Below are 27092 nucleotides of genomic sequence, written 5' to 3'. Positions count from 1 at the left end.
ATATTTTCATTGAAAAGTAAGTATCAACGTAACATTATAAATTCTCAGTCATTTAAGGTCTCAGAAAGCAACCATAAATTCTTTGGCTTTTCAGTAAGACTCAAAGCTGATCAACTCTATTGGAGTTCTCAGGATAGGACTGAACAGAAAGTTACTATTTTACCAGTTCCAAACATTTTTCCCTTTAGAAAAACCACATTAGAACAGAAGAGCAACCCTTTGAGTGTGCTGGTAAGCAGATGCTTGATTTGTACATTTTACTTATGATTTTGCATAAAACAACACCTCTAGTTGTGGGAGCATAAAACAGCAGCCACCATGGAAAAGTTTGGCAGTTGTCCCAAAAGCGAGAACTGAAAGCATACAAAACCTTGCACACTGCTAGCAATGGTGGGCATGCCTGTAATCCCAGCTCTTGGAGGAGCAAGCAGGAGGATCAAGAATTTTGAGTTCAGCCTAGGCTATATGGCAAGTTCCAGGCAAGCAGTGATCCCAGAGGAGCCCAACCTTCACGTCTGCGGCCCAGGCCCACAGCGCGTTCTCAAACTGTTCACTAAGACTAAGACCTCTGACTTGAGAAGTGTGCTCAGCTGCCCCTCTGAGCATGCGTCAGTTTCCCCCTAAGCTGATATGGGTTCTAGCTGCCCCTGAAATGACTTGTGGCTTCCCTCAGGGGAGGGCAGTTCAGTGTCTGTCAGGAAGTGTCATCAGCTCTTGCTTCTATAGTGAAGTCACGGCCCCATAGTGACGGCTTCTATAGTGATGGCACAGCGGATGCATGAACAGCACTGGACCTGCTTCACTTTGAGGTCTCAGTGGCAGACAGGCAGTGCTTCTGACTTGAGATGAATGAGTTTCTTCAAGTTCATTGAATGCTTGCTTTGTGCTAGGAGTTACTCTGGCCCTTTTGTATATCTTTAGTTTATTTAAAGCATGTAACTTTTTTTTGCAGTGGTGGGGATTGAACCGAGGCATCATGCATGCTAGGGAGGTGGCTTTACCACTGGACCATGTCCCAGCCCAACCCCATGACAGTTCTTTAAGACATTATCTCCATCTAATAGATGAGAAGACGGAGGCTTCCTGTAATCCTACTCCCTAGGGAACCAGAATGCTGACCCTTGAGTGCAGACTATTGCTGCTGTCTTGTAAGAAATCTACCCTGCAACCCAAGCATCCGTCCCCTGAGATGCTCTGGATGCTCCAGCCTCAAAACCAGGTAAGTTATTAAACCTGGATCGGGACTTAATGGGTTGCTTTCTGCCTACAGGGCCAGCTAATTAGTCTTAATTATCTCATCACAGACTCTAAGTGTTTCCAGCTGCTTCTTTCCTCTTCATCCCCACTCCTCCACTGTTCCCACATAACTCCTTTCCAAGTGGTCTCTGCCAAGCCACGGACACAGGTGAAATGATCATGTGTGTTTCTATCTATTTCTGATCAAGTCCCTTGCCTGCTAACTCTTCCCCAGAAATCTACCTTTACATTTGCTAGTCCATGAAAAGAAGTATGCTTTGCCCAACTATTAGAAATAAGACCAAATGTTAAAAATTACCTCTAACTTTCACTGACCATCAGACCGTAATATACTGAAAGGTGAATAAACAGTCTGGCAGAGTGGATGACTACGCAATCAGATGGCCAGTGGCTACATGACTGACCCTGGCATGTCACTTAATCTCTCTGAACAGATAAGCCAAGGAACAACCTAGCTAGTGTAGCCTGCAGTGAGTCAGACAGGAAAACCACGAGTGGCTTGTGAACAACGGTGTGATTATTAACGAAAAGGAAAAGCTCCAGTCTGTGTGTTTTTAATTCTACCTTTAGTAGCCCTTCTTAGAATACTCTTTCCTTTTTATTCAAGTCATTAACTTGTGTAACATTTCTAAATTTTTTCATTACCATATTATTGTACTAGGGGTACACTGTGACATTTACCTAAGTTCTTACAATATATCTTAGTTGAATTCACCCCTCCATCATTGTCCTTTATTCTCCTTCCCCCATTCCCAGAATAGTTTCAACAAGTCTCATTTTTCCATTTCCATACACGTATACACAATATTTACACCATATTCACCCACCTACATCCTTTCCTTATTTCCTCTCCAACTGGTACCAACCCTCCAGACAGGACCTGTTTTACCTTCCTGCTCTCTGGTTTTGAAAAAAGGGCAGTTTTGTTTGTTTAAGACAATAAAAATTCTAAATTTAAGCTAGTAATATCCTCAGGTGCCAATTACCTGTTGTTACAAGTTACAAAAGTAAAGGATAGGAGGTCACCTTCATCCCTAAAGATAGAACTGTGGTGACTTAACATTCATAAACACCATTTCAACATTACTATTGCCCTGGTCATTAAAAATATGCCTCCTTTTTAACGCTTAAACACCACAATTCCATTTTCAATGTTTGTCAACTGAACTCACCTCCATTCAAATTAAACAAAATAGAAGGTTTTTTATTTATTCAAGTTTTCCACACTCAACAGCTCCCTGGAGGTTCTCCACTTACTGGCATGGGTAATGCTCTTTCTGTTAGTTTATTAGATTGGCAAAGTCAATTTTAAAATAACCCAGGGAGCTTTCAGTGATTCCTGAAAGGGCAACACGTAAGCACACGGCTGCCCGCGCATTTTTTCTGCATGTGTGTTACCCTGTGAAGGGAATTTTTGCACTGAGTTTGATAATTTCTTGGGATTCAAAGAGGACACAGCCAACATCTCTTACGTTTCGACACATCATCATTCTAATGATGAAATGCTTTCAGTCCTGTCCTTCATAAAGTGAACATTTTGTCTAGTTTAGCTAAAGCAATCTGATAAAGTGATACAACTGTTTGTTGCCAAAAAATCCCCCCTTTTCTTTTGAAATACAACCTGGGGCACATAGCATCTAATTAAATCATACAAAGTGCAAATTATTGACTAGAAACCAAAATGCATTTCAAAGTAAATGCCAATTAAAGTGACACCCAATTTCTTTCTCCTTTTCTAATTACACCAATGTGCATGGCTTATATACACAACAAGTTCAATTTATTCTGCAGGATTCAATTAGAATATGCTTTCTATTTCAATCCAAGAATCACGTCCAGAGCTTTTGCAAGCAGTTGATTTGGTGTTTTTTTCCTACTTGATTCTTATTCCTCAAATCAGTGAAATACAAAGTTTTCCCTCGAATGATTTTTGTTTAGTTTGAGAATGGTTCTCATGACCTGATATTTCTTGCTTTCTTTTAATTGGCAGATTTGTGCTGCTCTTGATGACAGTGCTCTTTCTCACTTATCTCCATGACAGTGAACACAGCAGCAAACATGAAGCCACTGGCCGAGAAATTCTGATAGCAATGTTCCACTCAGCCTAGCTTGTGAGATAAGGCTCAAACAACGCTCAACAAATGATTGCCTATAAAGTGGTAACATGTTGAAGACAGCAACAAATGACTAATCGGGCACAAGAATGGCCAAGTGTGGTTTAGTGACCGGTGAAAGTAATAGCTCTGTCTTAGAGAAGCCAAAGAGAAAGACATGTCTAGAGATGCCCTGCTGGGCAGAGTCATCCCAGAAGCCACAACAGCAACATCTTTGTCACTGCGCACTTCTTTGTCATCATTCAACAAGCATTTAGTGAGCACCTACCCTGAACCTGGTGCTAGGAAAACAGGAGAAAGGCAAGGTGAATGCTCTGGAGGAGCCCAGCAACTTGAGATTTTTAACAAGGGAAGAAACTCTGGTTATTTAGAACATAAATCATGACCTGAAGCTTATACATCTAATTATTAAAAAAAGTAGAAACTACTGATAAGGAGCTTCCTTTTAATTAACCTAAGAGTTCCATGAGGTTGTTGTCAGTTTTCAATTTTCTCTGCAATACACATACAGCTGACTTACACTCAGCACCTATGGTGAACCAGCCACTTTTTTTTTGTGTGTGTGTGTGTGTGTGTGGTGATACTGGGGTCTGAACTCAGGGCATCTCACTTGAGCCACTCTGCCAGTCTGCACCAACCACTTCTATCTCTTTCTATTTTAGGCAAAGTATCTAAAAAGTATTGGAATATAACATATTTATCTTCTTAAAAAAATCTGAGGGAAACTTAATAAGATTATTCAAATTGTATGTTTAGTTTGGTTTCTTATACTGCAGTTTACATTAATCAGTATTATATATAAAAGTAAATTTGCCTTCAAAAAGTGTGCAATGCAGGGTCTTTCTGGGCATCCACACGAATGTGCAGCAGTGCTGTGGACAGTCTGCACTGGGCCCAGGCTCCTGTGGTTTATAGCAACACAGACAGGCAAGGAATTTCTTTGCCTGTACTGATCATGTGAAGAAAGAAATCGTGACCCATTCCATTTCCAGGTCCCGAAGGTGTAGGTGACATGAGCCTATCTGCAGGAAATCTCACACTATTCCTCTAACTGGTCCCCTAACTCTTTCACTCTGCGTGACAGGGTCATAGGAAGAGCATTTTTAAGGCCTGGTACACGATGGAGTCTATTCAGGGTCTCAGGCTCCTCGAGGCCAGGGCCCTGAGCTCAGAGTTGGGCAGTGTGCTTGCTGGATGAGTGTCAACCACAGAGACAGAGTCTGGGGCTGCTCCTCTTCTTGCAAAGGCGGCAGCCCCGAGGTCAAACGGGCCAGTGTGCAGCAGGAAGAGCTGTCCCTCAGACCCCCACTCGCCCAAGGCTGCAGATGACTGGCTTTGCAGGCCTGGTTTACGCTCTTCAAATATTTATAGACAATTCTCTTTGCCTCCAGCCTTAGTTGTCACTTAGCCAAGTTATACATACATGGTTCTTTTAATCTTTCCTTAGAATCAATCCCACTAAGCTCCTTAATCATTCTAGCTGCATTTCTCTAAACTTTCAGCTGTTTGTCGTTCTGATGATTTATTTATTCTAGTGAAATACATGAAAACAATGTGTGTGGAGCACGGAGATGTTTAGTCACCTGTCCACTTCAAGGTTCAATGTTTTCTAAGTGAAAAACAAAATTGCTTGTCTTCTTTCCTTTTGTGTAATCATATTTTTAAAAATTCATATTTAGGTCAATGGATCAATCAGTACATTGAAGAGCAAGGAAGGAAAAATGTCATCAGTGTTATACTCTCTAAGGACGGCACTTCCACGGATGGAGCCCTCTCACGTGTCTGTAATTGACCAACTGAACCTGTGGTAGCAGCTATGAGAAAATGGGAACCCAGCGTAATCTGGTCACACAGAAAGCTCAAGTGCCCTGTGATGCTTCTTACAAACTTCACCTTTACAATTAAAGAAGAAAAATCAGACAAGGAGTTTTCATACAAGATCCCAAAAGCACAAGAAGCAAAAACAGACAAATGGGATTATATTAAACTAAAAAGCTTCTGCGCAACAATTAAGACAGAATACAGAGACAACCTACAGAATGGGAGAAAAATATCTGCAAGCTGTTCATCTGAAAAAGAGATGATATTCAAAATATAGAGGAACTCCAAAAACCCCACAGCACCCCCCCCCCCCGCCAAAACAAAACCTGATTAAAAATTGGGCAGAAGAATTAAGTAGTATTTCCCAAAAGTAGACATAAAATGATGGGGCCAAAAGGTACACGAAAGAGTTGTTCAAAAGCACTAATCATCAAGGAAATGCAAATCAAAGCACAGTGATCGACCATCTCATCCTCATGAAATGACCATGGTCAAAAAGACTACAGATGACAAGTGCTGGCGGATGTGAAAAAAGGGAGAGAAGGGAACCACTGCACACTGGCACACTCTGGTGCACACTGGCTGGGTGCTCACAGCCAGTATGGAGGACAAACAATATGGAGGTCCTCAAAACGTTAAAAAGAGAACTACCTCATCGTGCAGGCATCCAGGTACTGGATGTGTATCCAAAGGAAATAAAACAGGTGTACCGAAGACACATCTGCACTCCGTGCTCCCTGAAGCACTGTTCACCAGAGCCAAGAAATGAAGTCAGCCTCGATGTCCATCAATGATGAACAAAGAAAACGTGGTGCACACACACTGTGGAATAGTACTCGGCCATAAAAGAATGAAATTCTGTCACCTGCAATAACAGAGGCAGAACTGGAGGCCATTACGGTAAGTGAAATAAGCCAGGCACAAAAAGACTGGTACTCACTCACATGTGGAATCTAAAAAAATTGATCTCATAGAAGGTGACAGTAGACTGGTCATGTCCAGAGGCTGGGGACAGTAGACGAGGGGTGGGGAATGGGGAAAGGTTGATGAGTGACTATTTATATAGAGCGAGGTAGAGAAGTAAGACGTTCTCTTGTGCATAACAGTGGTGTTCTGCACATTTCAAAAAGCTGGAAGAAATGATAAACGCTAAGGAGATGGGATATGCTTAATGCTGCAGTGTAGCTCAGTTGCAGAACACTTGCCAAGCAAGTACAAGGTATTGAGTTTGATCCCAGACCTACCGAAAGGGGAAAAAAGAATAAAAGATATTTTTAACATGGTTTAAACATTTTTAATGCAGTGTATACACATATTGAAACTGTACACGGTACCCCATTTGTATGTACAATTTTTATGTTTTTATATATCAGTTGAAGTAAATTTAAAAAATTTAAAAATTGGAAGTTACTTTTTACCATTATAAAAACAATACATTAAAAAAAAACTTATTGGTCAGAAATGGGGAAAATTATCTAGTCTACCTTTGTCACCCAAAAACAACATTTGGCATTTCTGTTACTATTTTTAATCCACAGGTGAAGCACGTGTGGTACCATGTGCAATGTACTGTGGAATGACTGGATCTAGCATTATGATTGACAGGGCCTTGCTTTGCCCGATACCGCTGTGGGCAAGTCCTTCATCCACTCTCAACATCGCTTCCTTAGCACTTTCCAGGAGCACAATATGTTGTTCTTAGCTACAGCCACCACCTGCTGACTGACAGGTGTCCCCTTACGACCTGACGTTCTGCATCAGAGCTCTGACAATACCACCTCACACTGCCTACCAGCTTCTCCAGCCCTGGTAGGTGCCACTCTACTCTTGAGATAAACTTTTTAGATGTGTCCAGGTTTACCTGTACTGTTGCTTGCTGATGGCAGTATTTCCTTGTTTTCAGTGGCTGCATAGTATTCCACTATGAACATGGACCATACTTTCATTGCACCTGGAGTGACTCCATTTCTTGGCTCCTGTGAACAGTGCTGCAGCGAATGGAGTGACGATGTTTCTTCTACACACTGATTTCATTCCCTTTGGATATATGGATCCGCTAGCGGGATTGCTGGTTCAAGAGGTAGTGCTATTTTTTAATTTTTGGAGGAACTTCCATACTGTTGCCCACAATGGCTATTTCAGCAATTCAGCATTTTTAAACACCATCATTGAAGCCTTTTTTGACCACTGTCCAGGTCGCTTTGTAACACAAAACATCGTATGTTGCACCCTTGAAGTCATCACCTCTAATGATCTCAGACTGTTCCACCAAGCAAGCCGAAGTGCCAGAATTTTTTAATTCTCTTGTTGGACATTTACATCACTTCCATTTCTCTATAGCTCAAATGGCACTACAAAAACACTTATAAAAATGTTCCACATTTAAAATCGATCCTAGATTCATAGAAGTAAAATTAATGGGTCAAAGGATACAGCAAAAATAAATGTGAGGTAAAGAATCGAGACAACAGCTATTTGAAGTGAACAGTATCATCAAAGCACAAAGATTTCTCCTTTGGCTGTGATGCTCAGAAGTGAATGCTCGAGCCTTAGAGCTGCAGAGAACTGTCACAGGAGGCAAATCCTCGCAGTCAAGCGTTACACCCCTGGTCCTCCCTCCTTTACTCACAGCATAGTGCTGACGCCTTATTAAGAAAGCTTAGGTTCTCAACCTTACCTAGATCTACCATCAGAAGGCGAGTGAGGGCTGTGTAGAAGGTTGTTCGGCACCTGAAGTCACTGAGAGTGTAAGTATCACTGATACCAAGAAAGGGGAAGTGTTCACTCTGACGAAAGCAAAAGAGCATTCACAGTTACTATGGCTGGCCTAACTACCCAGAAATCTCTGCTCATCAATGAAGGAGTTAAGAGACTTACCGTGTGGTTTTTTAGCATGAATTTCACAGCATCTATTTTCACCAGTTTTTTTAAAAGGATATAGGTAATACAAGTTAAGGAATCTGGTGATATGTATTTGTCTTATCAATATGTAATAAATCACAAAATAACAATGAACTAAAATGGCATCAGTTTCTACTTATGAAGAATAAATATCATTTCTAAGAGTATTCCTGCAGAATTGTCTTCCACTCAGTTAAGAATGATAATCCATTATTAACCAGTGTAAATACAAATTTTCCATCTTGTATACACTCTAGTTATGGAAAGGATGAACTTTATAATTAAGACAAGAGCTCCTTAATTACTATTAAGTATTGACAGTGGAAAATTAAAACTGACCCTTTTGGCTCAGAATTCAAACCCTGGAACAGCAAAAAGAAAAAGAAACGTTGAACTCAGAAGCAGAAGGTGAGCTCAAACTAGTTAGGAGGATGTAGCGAAACTGCAAGTCATCAAGTGTCAGAGAAAGCTTAAGGAAGCTTAAGTAGGAAAGCAGAAGGTGTTTTTCATGTCTGTTCACCAAGTCACCACAACTGCACCAGCATTACTCTCTGCCCAAGAGGAAACAGAATGATGCCCTTGCCCAGGCCACCTGACAGCACTGTCTGCAGGAGCTGGTTATGTCAGCAAAGAGGACGCAAAGATGCAGAGAAACTCCAGAATGCCTGCTACCTGCACGGCTAATCTCACAATTCCAGGAGATGGGCAGTATCCCTTCTATTTTTCAGATAAGGAAACTAAGCAAAATTAAATAACTTTCCCAAACACATAAAACTAGTCTGAAAGCACATATATTCACACTCTCGTTAGACTGTAAGCTTTCCAGGGCAGGGCTGGCCAGTACCCTCACATTTCCTCAGGGCACCACTCTCAGCAAGTGCTCCATCACTGTGGCGCTGGCAGGCTGAAGGACAAGCGCAGGACTGATCTGCAGCATGTTCTCTCCTGTATCTGAAGATGGAGATTTGACAACTTTTCAAAGTCATCCATCACTGGGCAGAACTGCCACTCGAGCTTCCCTCAGTTAAACAAGGTGGGGATCAATAAACTTAGACGCTATCTTAAGTCTCTTAAAATTGTAAAGTTAAAAGTGACAGGGTCTGTGGGTAATACGAATGCTGCCATTAGTGGGAATCTTCCTGTCAGGGATGTTAATAAACAGCAAGTCATGTTTTGACAATGGAATATTTATGGAAGCAATAAACACAACGTTCACAGGCAGAACCTCATCTGCCACACACACATTTTCTACACAACTGCATCTGTGCACTCTGTACCAAGGCCAGCCTCATTGCCTTTTAATTATATTCGAAATAAAATAAATGATTAAGGGTTTTAACTTTTTTAATACAGGAGAATTTATCTGAATATTTACATTCCCTTGCGGTAATTCAATTCAAAGACAGTTATGGCCTTAAGAGGATTTGCAATGTTAGAAAAGGCAAATGGGCACATGCTTATGATCTTTGCACTTTTATTTTATTCTTCTCTAAGGGACTAGGGTTCTCCTAAGTTGTCAATTTAGTTGGGAGGGAGCATTCAATGAATTATGGCCCTAGTGGGTTAGATTTCCGAGACCTGTAGCTCACAGCAGCAAACATGGTAAGGTGGCAACAATAACAGCAACACTGCTAGGAGTCCTGAGTGGTAGGAGAACTCAGTGTTATGGAGCCAAGATTCAAATTCAGGTCTGCCAGACTCTAAAACACACTAGGCTCTTTTCACTAGGTTATATTGTGCCCATTTGATTTTAAAAAGACTTCCCTTTGTTCCTCCAGAGATCACTAGTTTGTCTCTTTTTCTTTTTTTTTTTTTTTGTCAGTATTAGGGTTTGAACTCAGAGCCTTGTGCTTGCAAGGCAGGTGCTCTACACTTTAGCCACGTCCCCCAACCTTGGATTAAGCATCTCCAATGATAATAATAATTATTTACAAGGAGCAGGGGCTTAGGTTCAGTCACCCAACAGGAGGGTAGCAAGATGTTTAAGTGTTGCAAATCCCAACAAGGTGAGAATGTGCAACTATAAAGAAAGGGAAAAATTAGCCTTTTTTTTTTTTTTTTGGTGTTACTGGGGCTTGAACTCAGGGCCTACACCTCGAGCCACTCCACTTTTATGTAAAGGTTTTTTCAAGATAGGGTCTCACAAACTTTTTGCCTGGGGCTGGCTCCTAACCTCGATCCTCCTGATTTCTGCCTCCTGAGTAGCTAGGATTACAGGTGTGAGCCACTGGCACCCAGCTAAAAGTGAGTCTCAATGGCTAGTAATTTACAACCGACTAGGAGATAAGACTAAGCAAATACTAAGATATATTACATCCATACTTAGATAGATGCATAAGAACACAGTGTTCAGGAACATTAAGAAAAATAAGCAATGATGGGAAAGAAAATGAAAGGAATTAATGTTTAGTAAACTCCATCTTCAAATTAAGGTTGAGTGTTGGGTTGGGAGACAACTTAAAGGGGCTCAGGAAGTCAAGTACTGGTAAAGGACTCAAATTCACATCAGCAGTTTTACCTACCTAAGCAGTAAGTGGAAGTGATCCTGGACTTCTGGGAAGAGAAACGATCAGGGCCAAACAGTACTTGTGGAAGGCAATTTTGTGAAGCAAGGATTGAAAGCACTTGGTAAAGGTTTGGATAAGGGCTAGAGAAGTAGAGAGGACTCTCACCCCTGATTTTAGTGTAAAAGCAACAAACAAAGGAGACAGATTCTGGGATGACTTTTCCATGGTTGACAGAGACAGAAAACAGAAATAAAACAACAGTTTCTTCTGATGAGAATGTTACTAGAAGGATGCCTGAGGGATGTGTGTTAGAAGTAGTTTTATTTTACAGTTTCACAAAAACAGAGGTATTCCTGTTTATTACTAAATATTTCTGGTACCAGACACACACAATTTAACTTTCATCCTTCATTGTTATTTTATGCTAAACCTTTGCTTCACCTCTCATCCTCTATTCTTTCCTGACCCCTGTCATGTTCGGGAGTCATACATCAGTGGTGGGAAGGTCAAGGGCAGGGTGATGATGCCTGGTTTGCATGTTACTGGGTAATTTTTGAAAGTTTTGCACTTCTGACTTGCACGTAAGCTGCATCAAAACAGCCCTGAATAAAGACTCACTTAAGTAACAATATTACAATGCCACACACCCACATTATTTGTATGTAAGTTATTTGAGTTAAATTTTTTTAAAAAGGAAAAGACAAAGAACATTAACTGACTTTAGGCAATGAACAAGGAAACAAAACAAAGACAAATGAAGTCTGGACAAACATGGGGATCAAAATTAGAACCACCATGGTGATCAAGTGATCTGATGGGAAATGGACTTTCGGTACAAAAACCAGGACAACTGAAGTAAACCAACAAGCAGAGTTTTCACAGAATTACACAAGTATTTTTGTAAAAACACAACCTAGTCTTTGGTTCTGAGAATTGCTGAGGTTAAAATTATCAATAAAATAAAAAACATGAGTTTGAATAAATTCATGAACTCTTTTCCTGGGTGTGGGGGGGAGGTGCTGTTTTCTTCTCACATCTTTGAGGTTAGGTAATAAAGAAAATTATCCACAGAGGGCTTCTTTTCTCATTTCTGTACATGTTGCTGCTGTAACTTTAGTAAACAGCGAACTGCAGGACAAACACTGGTCAATTATTTTTCAAGAGGTGCAGCACTTGCCTCCTTCTCTGCGCCAACCCACGTGACCACTCTGATGGCCCTTGCTCTCTGGTTTTCCCAGCAGCTCCTTGCTGAGGTCACTTGCATGTTCTCACCCTTCCCATTTGTGTAGAAACAAGAATTTCAGACAAGCAAACACTTCTCTGAGGTCACAGTTGTGTGCATGTTAGAAAAATCTACTTATAATGAGGAATTCTATGTTCAAAAGTGACTCAAATGAAGGCGAGCATAGTTTTTCACCCTTGTAATCCTAGCTCTCAGGAGGCTGAGACAGAAGGATTGTGAATTCAAGGTCAGCCTGGGCTACAGAGCAAGACCCTGTCTCAAAAAAAAAAAAAAGATTACTCAAATGTATTTGTTAAATGTACTCTAAATGCATTGTGTAAAAAGTCTGATAGGGAAATATTACTTTTCTATCAAAACAAGTCACTGGAGAAGGCTCAACTGTGGAGGAGAATAAAGGCTCCCTTTGTCACAATCTGGGGTTGGGTCACGGCACCCTCCAAGTCCCCACATTGCTGTGTGACCCCGTGCTGGCAATGTCTCAGGAAGATGTGTGCTTTCTGCTCAGGGCGTGAACATCAGCTCCGTTTCCTAATTATCAGTTCTCACAGTCTGTCCCTGAGCCAACATGGCTGAGACACCCCTGGAAGCCATGCTCTCGGGAGTGGGCCTGACAATGTCTCCTCACAAGCACTTGCTCTGAGGCTCCTTAAGTGTGAGACCACGGCTTTAAGGCTTTTCAGCAGCTCCAAAGATGAAGATATTTTGTGATTTCAATTTCCAAACAAATGGTCAGATAAAAAAATATCCAAGTTCAGAGACAGTCTTTGGGTGCCATAAACAATGTGCAAGGTTCACCTGAAGCAGAAAAAAATAGAAAAACCAAACCAAACCAAAAGTACTGAAGACATGCACTATAAAGTAGTAAGGAACATTTAAACATTTCAGAGTAAGATAACATAGTTCATTTGTTTGTTACTAATATCTTAAACATTTTGAATACTAACATATTAGCAGATTTCTATTAATAGGGGCAGCCAAGAGGTGATTGTTTTTATTTGGTACAACTTTCTATTGCTGAAGAATGGCATCTTATCTTTAACACACACACATATAATACGGAAATAATGTATTGCTTTAAAATCAAGATTAAAAAACACATTACAATAAAGAAATTGATGGGAAGCAACAAAACATGCATTAGGTAGCCAGCAACCACACTGAAATGGATACACCACTCACATACTCCATTATGCAAATGAATTCAGATATTTCATGACTCATCAGCTAGAAGGGACATAATGATTTATAATTCAAATAACTGAACACTGAAATCAAATTGAGCTAATATGTATTTCTAAATATGCAAACCTGAAATAATTGTTAAAAAATATAAACCAATGCACCTATGTTGAAACCATTTGTATTGGTTGGTTTAAACTTTTATCTAATAAGTTTTCTGAAAATAAGATTTTTTATTAACTTCAAGACATGTTCAAAACAAACAGCTTATAAAATAAAAGATTATAATATCTGGATTAAAGAATATGCAGTAGAAAAAGGATCTCAAATAGCAGATACTAATAAATTAGACATTATGCAAATTACACTAAAAAGAATACAAATCAAATTAATTCTGTATTAAATATCAATTTCAACCTAAAAATAGAGTAGATCTAAACAATAGAGAAATGTGCTACAAAATAACCAAGGCTTCTTTCCAGATAACATGTTTTCAAAGTAATTCATTGTGAAAGGGCTGGAGTTTGCAATACTAAGAAGTACTTATAAACCACTTCATATGTTAGAAATAAGAGAGTATTTCAGCATTATTGTTAGGAAAAAACATACAGGTTGAGTTTTTTTTTTTAATAAGAGAAAATACATATCTTAAAAAGCCAGAATGACCACTGGAATTGGCTTGTACATCACTTTCCAGTAAAGAGGAAAAACAGCCTGGACAGGTGTAATTCATCATTTTTCTGATTTAATATCAAAGAAATATATTAAAATAATAAAAAGAATCCTGAAATCCTCAAAATTTGTAGTGATAAATAGCCCTCCCTGTCTTTATTGCATTATACCTACTAACAGAAATATTGCATGGTGGATTTTGCCAGACAAGGACGATTATTTTTCAATAAAAAGTTGCATATTAAATTCCAGCACAAAAGTGGGTGTCTAATACTTTGGAAATCTTTTATGGTTTGCCAAGGAACACAACTGTAAGCTTAACTAATACAAACACATCCCTGGAATGAACCTACATTAAGAGTTTCCATCCAAAGCCACCCGTTTTCAGAATTTGTCCTTAAACCAACAATTATTTTTCACAAGACCAACACATTTGATATTCAGGTATAAAAGACATTTTTTCTCATCGGTAGAAATATGACAATAGGATTAACTATAATCCAGTACGAAAGGATGATTGCAGGTTTTAGATTTTGAAGAATCTGCTAGAGAGAGAATTCTAAAATTTTAATGTGTCATAGGAAATCTTATTTTGGAGTAAGTAAGATGCTCATTTGGTGAGACCAATAATCAAAGAGATCAACAAGCCTGCCATTTTGCTTCCATTACTCCTTTGGGCCTTGCAACTACCCAAAACCCTGTTCTTTTCAACCTTAGAATGCTAGAAATGTATATACTCTTTGAATTCAGCTTTTATAAGGCAATTACAACACTTTGATCTTTACATGCTTTCTTTGAGGAAAAGAAGTTCTGACAATGATAAACAGTCACGGACTAACTCAATGTGGCTGCACACTTCCTTATGTAACCATTTATTACCCTGGGTGAGTATAAACAAAGCTAACTAGTAGTTCAGGACCCATGTCCATATAATTTCAGTTATGACTCCAAACATTTTTCATAGTATATAGTTATTATAAATTTTCAGAAACATGCATTTGGATCAGTCTAAATGAAAAGGCTTCTTATTTTTAAAAATTGTAAAATTATTAACAGGAAAATACCTGGCTACTAGAACTCACTTGTTAGGTTATTAACACATAGTCTGAGCTACACAGTGAAAAGGATATCCAACAGAAAGGTCATTTAGGAACTGAAGAGTCCTTGAAATTACAGGCTCACATCTTCCCCAGTATTTAAGGTTTGTAACACTAAATATGAGAGAAAAGTTTCAAGTTATAAGATATTTGCTTACGTAGGGAGACAAAAGACAGACAGACAGACAGACGGACACAGACACACACACACACGCCTCTGTGTAGGGTAGATGACCTAAATTACAAAATGAAAAGCAGGCTTAAATTACAAGGGAATGTTTAAAAAATTCTCTTTATAGCATATTTAAAGTTTCATAAAATCTACAATGAACAGCACTCTCCAAATGGAGCATAATTCTATAAATTTAGTTTTGTAAATTAAAAAGTTATTTAAGTGCTTCAAAGAACCATTAAGTTTGTAACCAAGACAAACGTAGTTGAGAATCAAAGCAGGGGTTGCAAAGGAGGTCAAATATAGGCTCACAGTGATTGCTAAAAAATGAGTGATCACTAAATGGTTCCACAACTCACTTCTTATGATCATGACCTCTTATCTAGCTTTGTTGTCTGCAAACAAGATGGTGCTACCTATCTGTCAATCAGATGAAGTGGGGTGCCAAGTGGAGGCACACAATTTTAGGCTAAATATACAGTTATCAGAGACGTTAATTCTGCTACTATTTTAAGGCTAACTAAGGAGAATTTCCATGACCAGGTTTCTGACAGTACAGGTTCCTGGTGGAACCAATGAATATCCAGTCTTAAGGTCATCATGAGTCCAATTTACCATAAGCTCTTTTTAATAATAATTAAAAAAAAGTGTTGCCCCACTCACCCACAGAGTCAGTGTGTATAAACCTTTTTTAAGCCATGTTCCCATGTTGCACACTACAGCTGTATGGGTATCTTAAAAACTACAATGTCCTTTTGAAGGTGAGTTTTAAATATGTGAAATTAAGTTTCAATTAAGAACAATGCTAATCTAGAGCACACAAGGGAGGGGTGAGGATAGGTAAGACACCTAAAAAACTAGATAGCATTTGTTGCCTTCAACTCAGAGAAACTAAAGCAGATACTTTAAAGCAACTGAGGCCAATAGGAGAAGGGGACCAGGAACTAAAGAAAAGGTTAGTTCAAGAAGAATTACCTTAGAAGGTAACACACATGCACAGGAAATCAATGCGAGTCAATTCCCTGTATAGCTAACCTTATCTCAACTAGCAAAACCCTTGGTCCTTCCTATTATTGCTTATACTCTCTCTTCAACAAAATTAGAGATAAAGGCAAAATAGTTTCTGCCAGGTAGCGGGGGGTAAGGGGGGAGAAGGGAGAGAGCAGGCGGGTGGGCGGTAAGGGAGGGAGTGGGGGGAAGGGGGGAGAAATGACCCAAACATTGTATGCACATATGAATAAAATAAAAATTAAAAAAAAACAATGCTAATAATATTCAAAGAACTAAAGCAAAAATTTAAATCTTTACTAAAAATTAGTGTCTGCAAAGAAATTTGAGTGCAGTGAAATGATTTGTTAGATGTAAAACAAAAGAAAAAAAATCAGAAACCCAAGTAGAACTCACATTTTTGTCATGAATGTTTCTAGAACGTGGTTGTCATCTGTTATTCCTAGGACTTCTGACATACGGGCATATACCTGCGTGAGAAAAGTCCATTGTTAAAAGCTTTACCCTTAACCTATATTTTCAAAAGACTACCAAGTTGAATAAATGCAAGATTTACTGCATTGTTGTGTTCACGCTGAAGTAGGGAGTGAGTTCATACAGTTAATAAAGGATTTTTTTAAACAAATTTATAATTTTAAGATTAACTTTTCCCTCCAGAAAGCACTTCTCCTGCTTTGAAATATATACATACTTACACACAAACACACTCACACACCACTTTATCCCCACCACACAATTTCTTCTTTTTTTCTTGAAGATGGGAGCAGGTGTATGAAACTCTATGTGCAGAGAGCCTCAACGAGAGACTCCTACGTTACAATTCTCCAAATGCTCCAGATTTCAGCAGAACAGCAAATTCAAGATCATGCAAGACAGTCAAGAAACTATGGATTTGAAAAACCAAAAGAAGTTAAATCATGTACAGAAATCCTCCCTAAATATTTCCTAGTGAAGTCATTCTCTCAGATAGAGGTAGGTCTTACTTTTAATGCTGAAACTGAAATCCCAAGCTCAGGGATACTCTGCTGAAAACATCAGGACCTGGGAATCCACTAAGCTCCCAATTAGGATGCTGGCTGCAGAGCTTTGACCCAAGGCACATGGAGCTCATGAACACACCCCACTCCAGTCCCACCTTCAAGGAGGAACATGCCGCAGCAGCCAATACAACATTGCCTGGTAGCCTGAGAAGCTGAGCGTGGCTGACACCTCCATGCTCCCCAGCACTCTGGTGTGATTCCAGGTTATCCCTGCCAGACACCAGCTGTGTGGGATTTCTCTTCTGTTATCCCATCCCCTGTGATCGCGCCCCTCTCACCTTCTTCTGCTCTGTTTCTACTAAGTCCGACAACTAAGCTTGCATTCTGGTTTTTGTTTTCATATTGAAATGCCAGCTTGACATACAGCCACAGGCCATGACTGTAACCAAAAACCAGAAGTCACCTGGAGTTACAGAGTTGTGCAGGGGAAGAAACTATTCACTGCAGAAGTCTTGTGTTTGGATTTTAAGTATCATTCAAATCAGAAGCTGTTACAGGGTTTCAACCTGACTACGTCTGAAAGCCTCTTCCTCAATCTGGTAGGGTGAATGAAGGGGAGAAAAAGGGAGAGAAGGAAGAGTTGGTGTAGAGGGGGAGAGAAGGAAAGAAGAGGTAGAATGGTGGCAAAAAGCTGGGGAAGAGAGAAAGGAAGATTGTCACCTCTTCTGCTAAATACCGAGCCCTACAACAAAGCATTTCAATGATGATATGCTATGACTTTGCCATGAGAGTAGGTTAACATCTCTTATAAGAAGGAAGTGTTCACCGTGGGGCCTACAATGTGTAGGGCAAAGGGAGAGCCAGGGAGAGAACCTAGGGAAGTTAGAAACCACCAATGCTCACAGGTCAGAGCCTTTGAGCACAGAGGGCCAGAGGAGAACGGTAAGGAGAAAGGTAAGTTCCCCTTGGCGCTCCATGACCCCAAACCTCTCACAGACGGTAGAGTTGAAACCAGGTGCCTTGGAAAAGCTGATGTTGATACGATTTGTGCCACCCAAAGCCCTTCACATCTTGGCCTCAACATACCTCATCTTCTACCATTTCTCTCAACTTCATGCCACAACCCAACACTGAAGGATCACCGAGGTTTCTCGGCCAATTTCAGATATCTGTGTGCTCGTTGTTTTGCTAGACTTCGCCTTCTTCCTCCTCTTCTCCTGATTCCCATTCACAAGCCATCTCCTCAGAGGCCTGAGTCCTCCCTGCACACTGTCCACACTGGATCAGTTCCTCCATGAGGCTCTTTTCACACTGCAACTGTTCAAATAGCCGTCTCCTCCAGTATGCTGGACAGTTCCCTGAGAGGTGATTCTGTGCCTTATTTTCTGTGTACCAGCACCTAAGATGATGTTTGTCAAGTGACTACTACATGTGTGTTTCATATATAATGGCAGAAGTCACTGTCTGAATCCACTAAGATCGTATAACGTGAACATTACACAAACAATAAAAAATGGAGCTTTCCTATTAAGCATATTTTGGACTCCATGGAAAAAAGATGAAGTCTTAAATTACTAGAGAAAAAGAAAAGCTACAGCTTGGATTGAATTTTAATCAAGAATATCTAGCAGTTGACTCTTGTGTTTGTCTTTGAACTTTATTTTAGTAGCTCCCTAATCAAATGAGATCTCTCACATAAGAAAATTTATGAAATGAGAGGACAGCAGGGACCTGATCCCCGCCAGCTGCCCTCTTCTGCTCAACTCTGCTCCTTTCCAGGCTGTAGACTGTGCTGAACTGGAACTGTCACAAGGATGAAAGCATGAAACCACTCCTATTGGGGCTCAGAGCACAAGTTCTCCCTATGGCACACAGCATCATCTTCATAAGTAAATAAAATTAGCCACACTTTCCATGTTCTGACATATTTGATCTTTGGTAAGGACATGCCCATGGTATTATCAAGTGGTCTGTTTTATTTTTATTGCATTTACATCTTTCTTTTTCTGTTATCTCCTGGGTAATTTTCTTGTTTTGGACCATATAATGACTACACTATACTTCTGTAAAGTCAAATTTTACTTTTTTGAGGCTTTAAACATGCTACTTTTAAATGGCAAAATTCGGAATTAACCAAATTTTATTTTAACTTCCACACTGAGTAATAAACTGAGATGTGATATTTAACATTTAAAACATTCAAAAACGTATTTTTGAAAACTGATATCTCCTACCAGAAGTATTCCTGTCGGGACCCTGGCAGGCAAGAGAGGGGGCGCTAACTAGGCAGGCAGGTCTGTTGTGCTCTGCTGTCAAAACAGTTCTCAAAGAGTCAAATTTGACCCAATAACATGCTGGAAAAAACAGTCAACATTGACACATGGCAGTGCTTTAATCCACAATTATCCTTGTAACTTGCACCATCCCTTTTATCATCCATTAGCTGTGATTCCCATTATCCCATCTAGAACTGTGTCAACGCTTTTGTCCTTGGGGATTTCTCCCACTGCTAGGACCTGACAGTCAAGCCCAGCACTACACAGGATCATTACCTCTTAAATCCACTTATCTGATCTACTGAATAGGAAATTGAAAAGCTCATTAAGAGCAACAATCTGATTTGTTTTCACGTGTGACAGGGTCATTTAAAATCAATGTATGATTACAGCATTGCTTTTAAAAGACCGTGTCACATTTTCCAAGGCACCTATAATTCGGAGAACATGCAGAAAATGTGAATATGTCTCTTAACATTTGGAATTTAACGATAGCAATAGACACAGATAATTTGGGGGTGGGGAACAGCCGGCTCAGTGAAGAAATATCTACAATTATTTATCATAAAGCACAAGTCAATGAAAATTTCTACAGAAAACAATTCTAATATTCAGAGTTTTCAACACTTTTTACAATTTTATGAAAAATAAGTTTATGATACTAGAAGGCATCATGTCACTTTATCAATTTAAGGAAGCATACAGAAGTTTGTGTGTGGGGGGGTTGCCCCCTAATCTTCTTCTATTTCAGATTCTACCAAAATGATTGGTCCTAGGGAAGATCCCATGGTGACTCCTAGCACAGAGCCTACCATCTACACATGCTACTTCCTTCTTGATGCCTCCTCACAGACCCTTCTCCAGAGCAGGTGCTAAAACTGTCAGCTAGTGTCTTTAAGAAAAGGCCTTTCGTACTCAAAACAGCAGAAAGGTAAGAAGGTACTTCTCGTGGAGACTTTGACAGAGCAGAGATAACCTTGAAATCTGCACGAGTAATACTGAAATACTGACCCAGATGCTTGACGCCTGAACATCGTCTAGTCACAGGAACTGCATTTGTTAAAGGCAGGAAGCTACCCCTGACAATTCCATGATGGAAGTCCTAATTCCTTCCACTTCTACATAGTTATGCCTCAGACGCTAGAAAAAGCACTCATAGCCCTAAAAACTGTTTGCATTTGTTTTCTTATCACTATTTTACTGCAGAAGTCCTCTTAAATCTCAGAAAAGAGCATTTGGATATGCACGTGTTTTCATGGTCTAATATAGTCTCTGACTTCTGAATTAATTCAATGACAAATCTTGCTTGTACACTAACAGGTAGCTTCAGTGATCTTACATATGGCTTACAAAGGGAGCCAGGTAAGAAACCAGATGAGGAAATAACATAAAAATAGCAACATGATTTTTAGTTGTAAATTTAATTTAATAAAGAATGAAAGAGGGCTGGGAGGCATGGCTCAGGAGGGAGAACACCTAACTAACAGAGACCCTGAGTTAGAAGCCTAGAACTATAAGGAAGGAAGGGAGGCAAGGAGGGAGAAAAAGAAAGAGGAAAGAAGGGAGAGAGGTAGGGAGGGAGGGAGAAAGGAAAGGAAAGGAAAAGGAACGGGAAAAGGAAAACTGTGTTTGGTATGTTAGCTCACACCTGTAATCTAGCTACTTGAGAGGCTGAGGATTGTGGTTTGAGGCCAGCCGGGGCAAACAGCAGGCCCCAAGTTCAAACCCTACTACGGGGGGGGGGGGGGGGGCGGCGGGAGGGGAAGCAGCTGCTGTGGTAATTTAAAAACTGCTTTTCTTTTCCAATCGTAATCCTTTCTTGGATACCCACAGCACTATCTGTAACATTCTGGTTATAACTCTGAAGAAACTAATTATGTCAATCCTTAAATTTGAAGTAGATTACAGAACTGGGAAACCCAGAATATTAGCTCCTAAAGGTTGTATGGATATATAATGATAGTCACAGAGATTCAATAACAGCCCTCTATGAAATGTACTCAAAAGCACCACATGAAACAAATTAAAAAGAACAATGAATGTCTCATTCTGTGCAAATAAGAAAATAAGAGAAAACACTGCTTCTGTAGATTTTCATCAGAACTGTCATAATGAATTAAGATTTTGGTTAATGAATTTTCAGAAGATTACGTGAGTTAATGCCCCGAGGCTTTGTGCAAATGTCTAAGATGACTTCAGTGCACCGCGAGCACACAATGCAGAGCACACATGATGCAGAGATTCGGCAGTGCTGTGGAAATCAGCAAAGTGTCCTGCCACCACATGATGCATCTTCCTGGGACCGATATAGTCTCAAAAACTCACATCAAATGACACAAGACTGATACAGCTCCCGACTCAAACCGTTGTGAATTGTAAAGCACTGTTTCAATCTGTTGGAATGATGTGTCAGTTAAGGTTCTTAATGTGCTGTGATTCGGAACAGCAAAAATCTGTCACTGGGAAGGACCCGAAATAATGAAAACTTTAATATTTCTTAGGAAGAGAATTTAGGAGCTGAGCATGAAATCACTTATTCTCAGTAACTTGGCTTCCAGTGCCCTTGAGGTCAACTTGGCATTCCCTATAAGAAAGACCTCAATCGAAGTGAAAAGTGTTGGTACCAAAGGGAGAAGGAAGGAGAGAAGGGACTAAAAGAGCATTTAATGGTGTAGAGCTGAACCATTTGGAAGCAAGGGTACTGAGATCTTCCATTAATATTGGAAGCATATAAAATAAGAACATCACAATGAACTCTTCACCACATCAAGAAAATCAATGCCACAAACATCATTGATGCATATTAAACACAGACAGTGATACTGAATAGATACATATTAATCTTGGCTAACTAATTTTCCTGTATCATTTAAAACAGCCTCAAGAAATACAGAAATTAGGTAGAAAAGTCTTTTCACAGAATTTAAAATCGTAATTCATGTTGGAAAACAGTGGAAAAGGTGAGCAATCTGTGCCCTCCTTCAGTGAAACAAAGTGGAGATGCAAGTATAACACTAAAATTATTGTGAGTGTTCAGTTTTTATTTCAGTGAGAATATCTGAGCCCGCCATCTGTGGTGGCCATCTTGCTAAGAAGACGTACCTAACAAATCTCGTCAGAGGCATTCCCAATCTGCTTGAATAAGCTATTGTGCAAGAAAACTTGGAGAGGCTACTCTGGCCTCACATGTCCTTCACTCCACATCCTGTGGTACAAAGCATGGACTCAGCAGGCCAGGGCGCAGGGCTGCCTGCTGCTTGTGGTAATCCCCTTTCCCAGTAGGGGCCTCCACTGATGCATGGCTAAGAACATGCTTCCTCTTTTGCTTGCACCCCAGCGGGGTTTCCATTCCTGCCTTGGGCCCAAATCCAGACTGCTAAGGAAGGTGGAAAAGTTAGAAGGCTCCAGATGTGGCCAAAGACAGTTTTGAATTCGTTTTTAAACAATCATGGATTAAAAGAGAAGTACAGGTGTAGTGTGAAAACCAGCAAGACTGGTGATTTTGGAGATTCTTTCTCCCCCACCCCCATGACCAGACCTAAGGTCTAACTACCACCTGTTCAGCAGAATCTGGCTATTTGCCTTGTTTTCCTTCAGGGAGCCACTGAGTAAGGCTCTTCACCAGCATGAACCTAATGCCTCCCGACAGGCCTTCAGTAGCCAAGAGGGACCTGGGTCGAGTGCACCAGTTATTGGTCACAGGATACTCAGCCCATAGAAGGACTCCTGTGGTGCTGCCAGCTGAAAGCCAACCAGAGAAGAGAGAGCGCATACATTTGTCCTGACACAGCTTTGCTCCTGCCGGCTGCCAACTCACTCCATGTCTAAGGCCGAGCTTCTGTTAAACCCATCTTCTGTGGATAAAGCCCTGGGTAAATGTAGTACCTTCCCAAGCCCACTGAAAAGATGCCAACCATGGCTGCAGCACAAAACTACTGGAAAAGGCTTGACTTTTGAGACTGTGGACTGGAAGGCAGCGTTTTAAGGACATATTTATAGCTCTTTACGATAACAAGTTTACCAGACGACACGAGTGTATTTTACAGTAAACAAGTTGATGCTGGATGCAGCTGATCAGAGGGTGATGGCAGAGGTGGGAAATTGGGAAATAAAGTATTTTGTTCACTCTAATTTCCCCTATCTCTCAGAGACCAGACACCTTACATCCCCCCCCACCCGGCCCTTTTTTCCCCTCTCTGGGACAAAGGATACAGATACTGCCCAAAGCAGCCAAATAAAACTTTCTCCTTTCAGGTAAAATGAACTACTCAGGAACGTTATCTGGAAACCGGGGGCTTCTTTCACATGATCAGAATTTACAGCTATTACTGCTTGTTAGCTGACTATTGATCACGTGGCTGTAACATGCACACTGTAGAATTACGTAGTATATTAAATCAGAACAAGACAGTGCACCCCACCCTTATCACTGTGTGCCCATGCCTTTTTAGTAACAATAATCTGAACCACAGTGAGCCAAGCATAAAAACTGGCAATCCCATCACCAGAACCAGCAACTCAACTCACCTTCACTATTTTCCAAGCCTTCTCTGGAACTCTGGATACATCACTCCTCGGGCGTATAACCTAAAAAGCACAGAGTTTAGGGACCTGCCACCTGGAGCCAGAGTTAAGAGAAGAGCAGAGGCCTTCCTAATCTCAGATGCAGGGAGAAGGTGGCTCAGAATTTTTGTGTCTGTCACTTAAAATACTCTTGGAACTTTTATACTGGAGCCCATAAGAGGCATGATGAAGTCCTGCTCTAACTCTGGCTGAGGTTATATGGATCACAATAGGTTTTCTTCAATGGAATAATTCAAGAAACCCATTACTCACAAAAAAGAAACAATTGTAAAGAATGACAGGACTTCTTTTTGGTATTGGGGGTTGATCTCAGGGCCTCACATTTGCTAGGCAAGCATTCTATCACTTGAGCCATACTCCAGAACTGTTTGCTTTTGTATTTTTCCAATAGGTTCACACATTTATGCCTGCACAGCGATCTTCCCATCCTCATGTTTATGCTTCCTTGTAGCAGGGACGACAGGCATATGCTACCACGCCCAGATTTTATTGGTTTAGGTGAGGTTGTGCTAACTTTTTGTTGGGGCTGGCCTTGATCTCCATCTCCAGAGTAGGTAGGATTACAGGCGTTGAGCCACTGTGCTCAGCTTGACAGAACTATTTTAAGATCCGCCCTCCCCCTCCAATTCTGTGTTTTCCATGAGGCACTTTCATTATATGAGTATGGAAAGCAGAGCCAATGCCTTCAGTAGGCCAAATCTCCTTCTGATGGGCAAAGTGCATTTTTAATAACAAGACTCATTGCCACAGTTATTCAGAAGGTCACTGAATCACACTGAGTCTTCCACCACTTAATCTAATTTACACTCTCTGTAAAAGGCACACCTACGGTTACAGTGGTGGTAAGCCATTATCAGACCCCATCACTACCTTTAACACCTTCATTTAATTCATACAGGTTTTCTATTAATGTAATTCTATTTCTCTTTCCACATCACCTGTCTGAAACCATGTCCCATTTCCTATATCCAAAGCATCTCCTGTACCTCCCTCCCAAGAGAACTTAACTCTAGGAAAACTCTTATGACATGAAGAGTGGAGAAATTATGGCCCAAGAGATGAAAAACAGATGTCAATCACATCATTCACATTTTATTACCGTGTCAAGTCTGCTGTGTTCATTATATTCTTCCATTTTATTTAAAATATTCCTTTGTACCATTTAATTCCTGTCATATACAAGTCTAATTAATGAAAACTTTTAATTTATCCCAAATGCAATGATTAGAGTTCACCTTTTAATGGCCACTAATTCCTTCAAATACAAATGCCTGGGTTTAACTCAAAGCAGGCAACATTTGCAGCACCAGGCTTAATCCCTTTTCCATCTTAAATCTTCTATGTTGAAAATGGGCTACATTGTATCCAAAGTCCAACTGGAGAACCAAGACCACACATAGTTGCTCAGGAAGCATATTCTTGTCAGTGAGAAGCAGAAATGAGCAAATTTACGGAGCATGTAATTTTGGGACACTTCAGCTATGGAGAAACACATAGGAAGTTTTATGGGCGACAGTTGCCTGCTAACCCAGCACAGGGTGTGACGGAGGACAATCATTCAAGACATATTTTTAGTTCTATAACCCTAGTTAGTTTCTCACAGCCTCAGTTTCCTCATCTGTACAATACAAAAGCATAGTGAAGGAAAGAAGAACAACACTAATTAGGAGGTAGTGCAGTGGTGTGGCTGGGGATGCATCTGAAGCTCTAGACCAGTGGGATTCTACCACTTACTGAATAATTCTGCGTAAGCTGCTCACCCTCTAAACCTTAGTTTCCTACACTATAAGATAAAGAGGCTTTTAGGACTTTATTGGCGGACTTTTAAAAAGGGTTAAAATGGTTAATTTCTGTAGAGCAGTAGAGCAGTCCTAGCACACTGTAAGATTTCCACAAGTGTTAGCTATTGCTGTTTTGGCATGGACCTCTTCTTTGTCCTTTATCTAGATGGCATGTGAGTAGCTCTAACGATGGTTAAGGAAGAATGTTTAGAAGGGAGAGAGCCCTCATGAAAGGGAGCATGACACCTAATTTACATAATGGATCGTCTTTCAATACTGCAAAGCAACAGGAAAAATGATGGGAAAGGAGGCAGGAAGAAAACCCAATGGCCTGTGGCAGCTGGCGATGTTGGCCTCCAGGGCTCACCTGCATCTCCTGAGCTCCCAGTCTTGAAGCCCTCACCCCCATCTCATGGTCCCCACTTCATACCTCCACCACAAGTTTTCTGCTCACTGGATACTACGTGCTTTATAGCCCAATAAATCATCAGTTTCCCAATTCAGATCAATGAGTCAATCCAACACTCCAAGACTTTAAAACTAAATTTTTACTAAATTTTGTTTTACTAAATGCACACAGACAAGAGTTTCTAGAACATAATCATCAGAGCTTTAAATTATTAAAAGATTTTGTGTGTTAGGCACCCAAGGGACAGTCTTTCACAGTAAGAACAAAAAGAGGATGCCTTCCATGTATGAGTACAACATTTGGCCTGTGACACTGGACTACAGGCCAAGTCAACTCTCCTGTTCTAGGATGGACTGTGTGCTTAGTTCTCTTGTGACTGATGACTAGCTAGAACTCGAGGTCCAACCTGTAGTTGCAGAAATGAGTTTACCCTTGAGAAATAACTACTGTGGGGATGAAACTCATGGTGTTAGTCTTACCAGTCACTATACTCTGGAACTGATCAACTAATCAGGCCGTAACACATCCTAAATGCATACTCGGGCAATATGATGCAGTGGAAAGCAAAACTGGGTTTGGACAAAGTAGGATAATTTGCCCGGAATCCAGAGTCTGCCATTGAACAAGTCTTTAACTTTTCCGAAATTCTGGTTCATTGTCTACAAAGTGAAGATAATGGTATCTGTTAATCAGAAGACAGTTGAGAAGTCTAAGTGAGAAAAAGTAGTGAATAATTCCACAAAGTGGTTAAACAAAAAGTAGAAATCCAATACAGGCTAGATGAAGGCTGAAGATAAACTGTATTCTCAAATGTTCCTCCTGGGCACTTCTCATTCTATCCTACCTGGAAACACAGAATTGGAACTTATGCCATGAATAGTATTTTGCTGCACAACTCCTTAGACCTTAAGAAGTATGAAGAACATCATGTGTTTGGTGGCCATACCTCCTGGCAAGTATGGTGTCACACAGCCCATGTGTTAGAAGTGCGAATAGCTAGATACAAAGATGACAGTTGCAAACTTCACCACTACACGCAAACACATTGCTAATGAGTCAGCAAGTGGGCCAAGTGGGAGCATGGAGGGGGT

The 27092-nt window shown here is 40.4% G+C and overlaps 1 protein-coding gene across 10 annotated transcripts in view; it reads right to left on the bottom strand.

The window, feature by feature from the left end:
* The window catches only part of Ranbp17 (RAN binding protein 17), a 281635-nt gene that overhangs the window by 75231 nt on the left and 179312 nt on the right, over positions 1-27092 (bottom strand). For 9 of the 10 annotated variants that reach the window (XM_074057769.1, XM_074057776.1, XM_074057771.1 and 6 more), the window contains 5 exons: positions 23755-23814; positions 16368-16441; positions 14825-14905; positions 8070-8133; positions 7870-7978 (listed from right to left, as the gene is read on the bottom strand). In XM_074057769.1, coding sequence (XP_073913870.1) covers positions 7870-7978; positions 8070-8133; positions 14825-14905; positions 16368-16441; positions 23755-23814 — 388 coding nt within the window. The remainder of the gene's footprint in view (positions 1-7869; positions 7979-8069; positions 8134-14824; positions 14906-16367; positions 16442-23754; positions 23815-27092) is intronic. The other variant, XM_074057770.1, reaches the window with a different exon arrangement.

The sequence above is a fragment of the Castor canadensis genome, chromosome 16, assembly GCF_047511655.1.
Source record: "Castor canadensis chromosome 16, mCasCan1.hap1v2, whole genome shotgun sequence".
Taxonomy (NCBI): Eukaryota; Metazoa; Chordata; class Mammalia; order Rodentia; family Castoridae; genus Castor; species Castor canadensis.
Note: the sequence above shows the minus strand (reverse complement) of the source record. Positions and strands in the feature narration are given on the sequence as shown.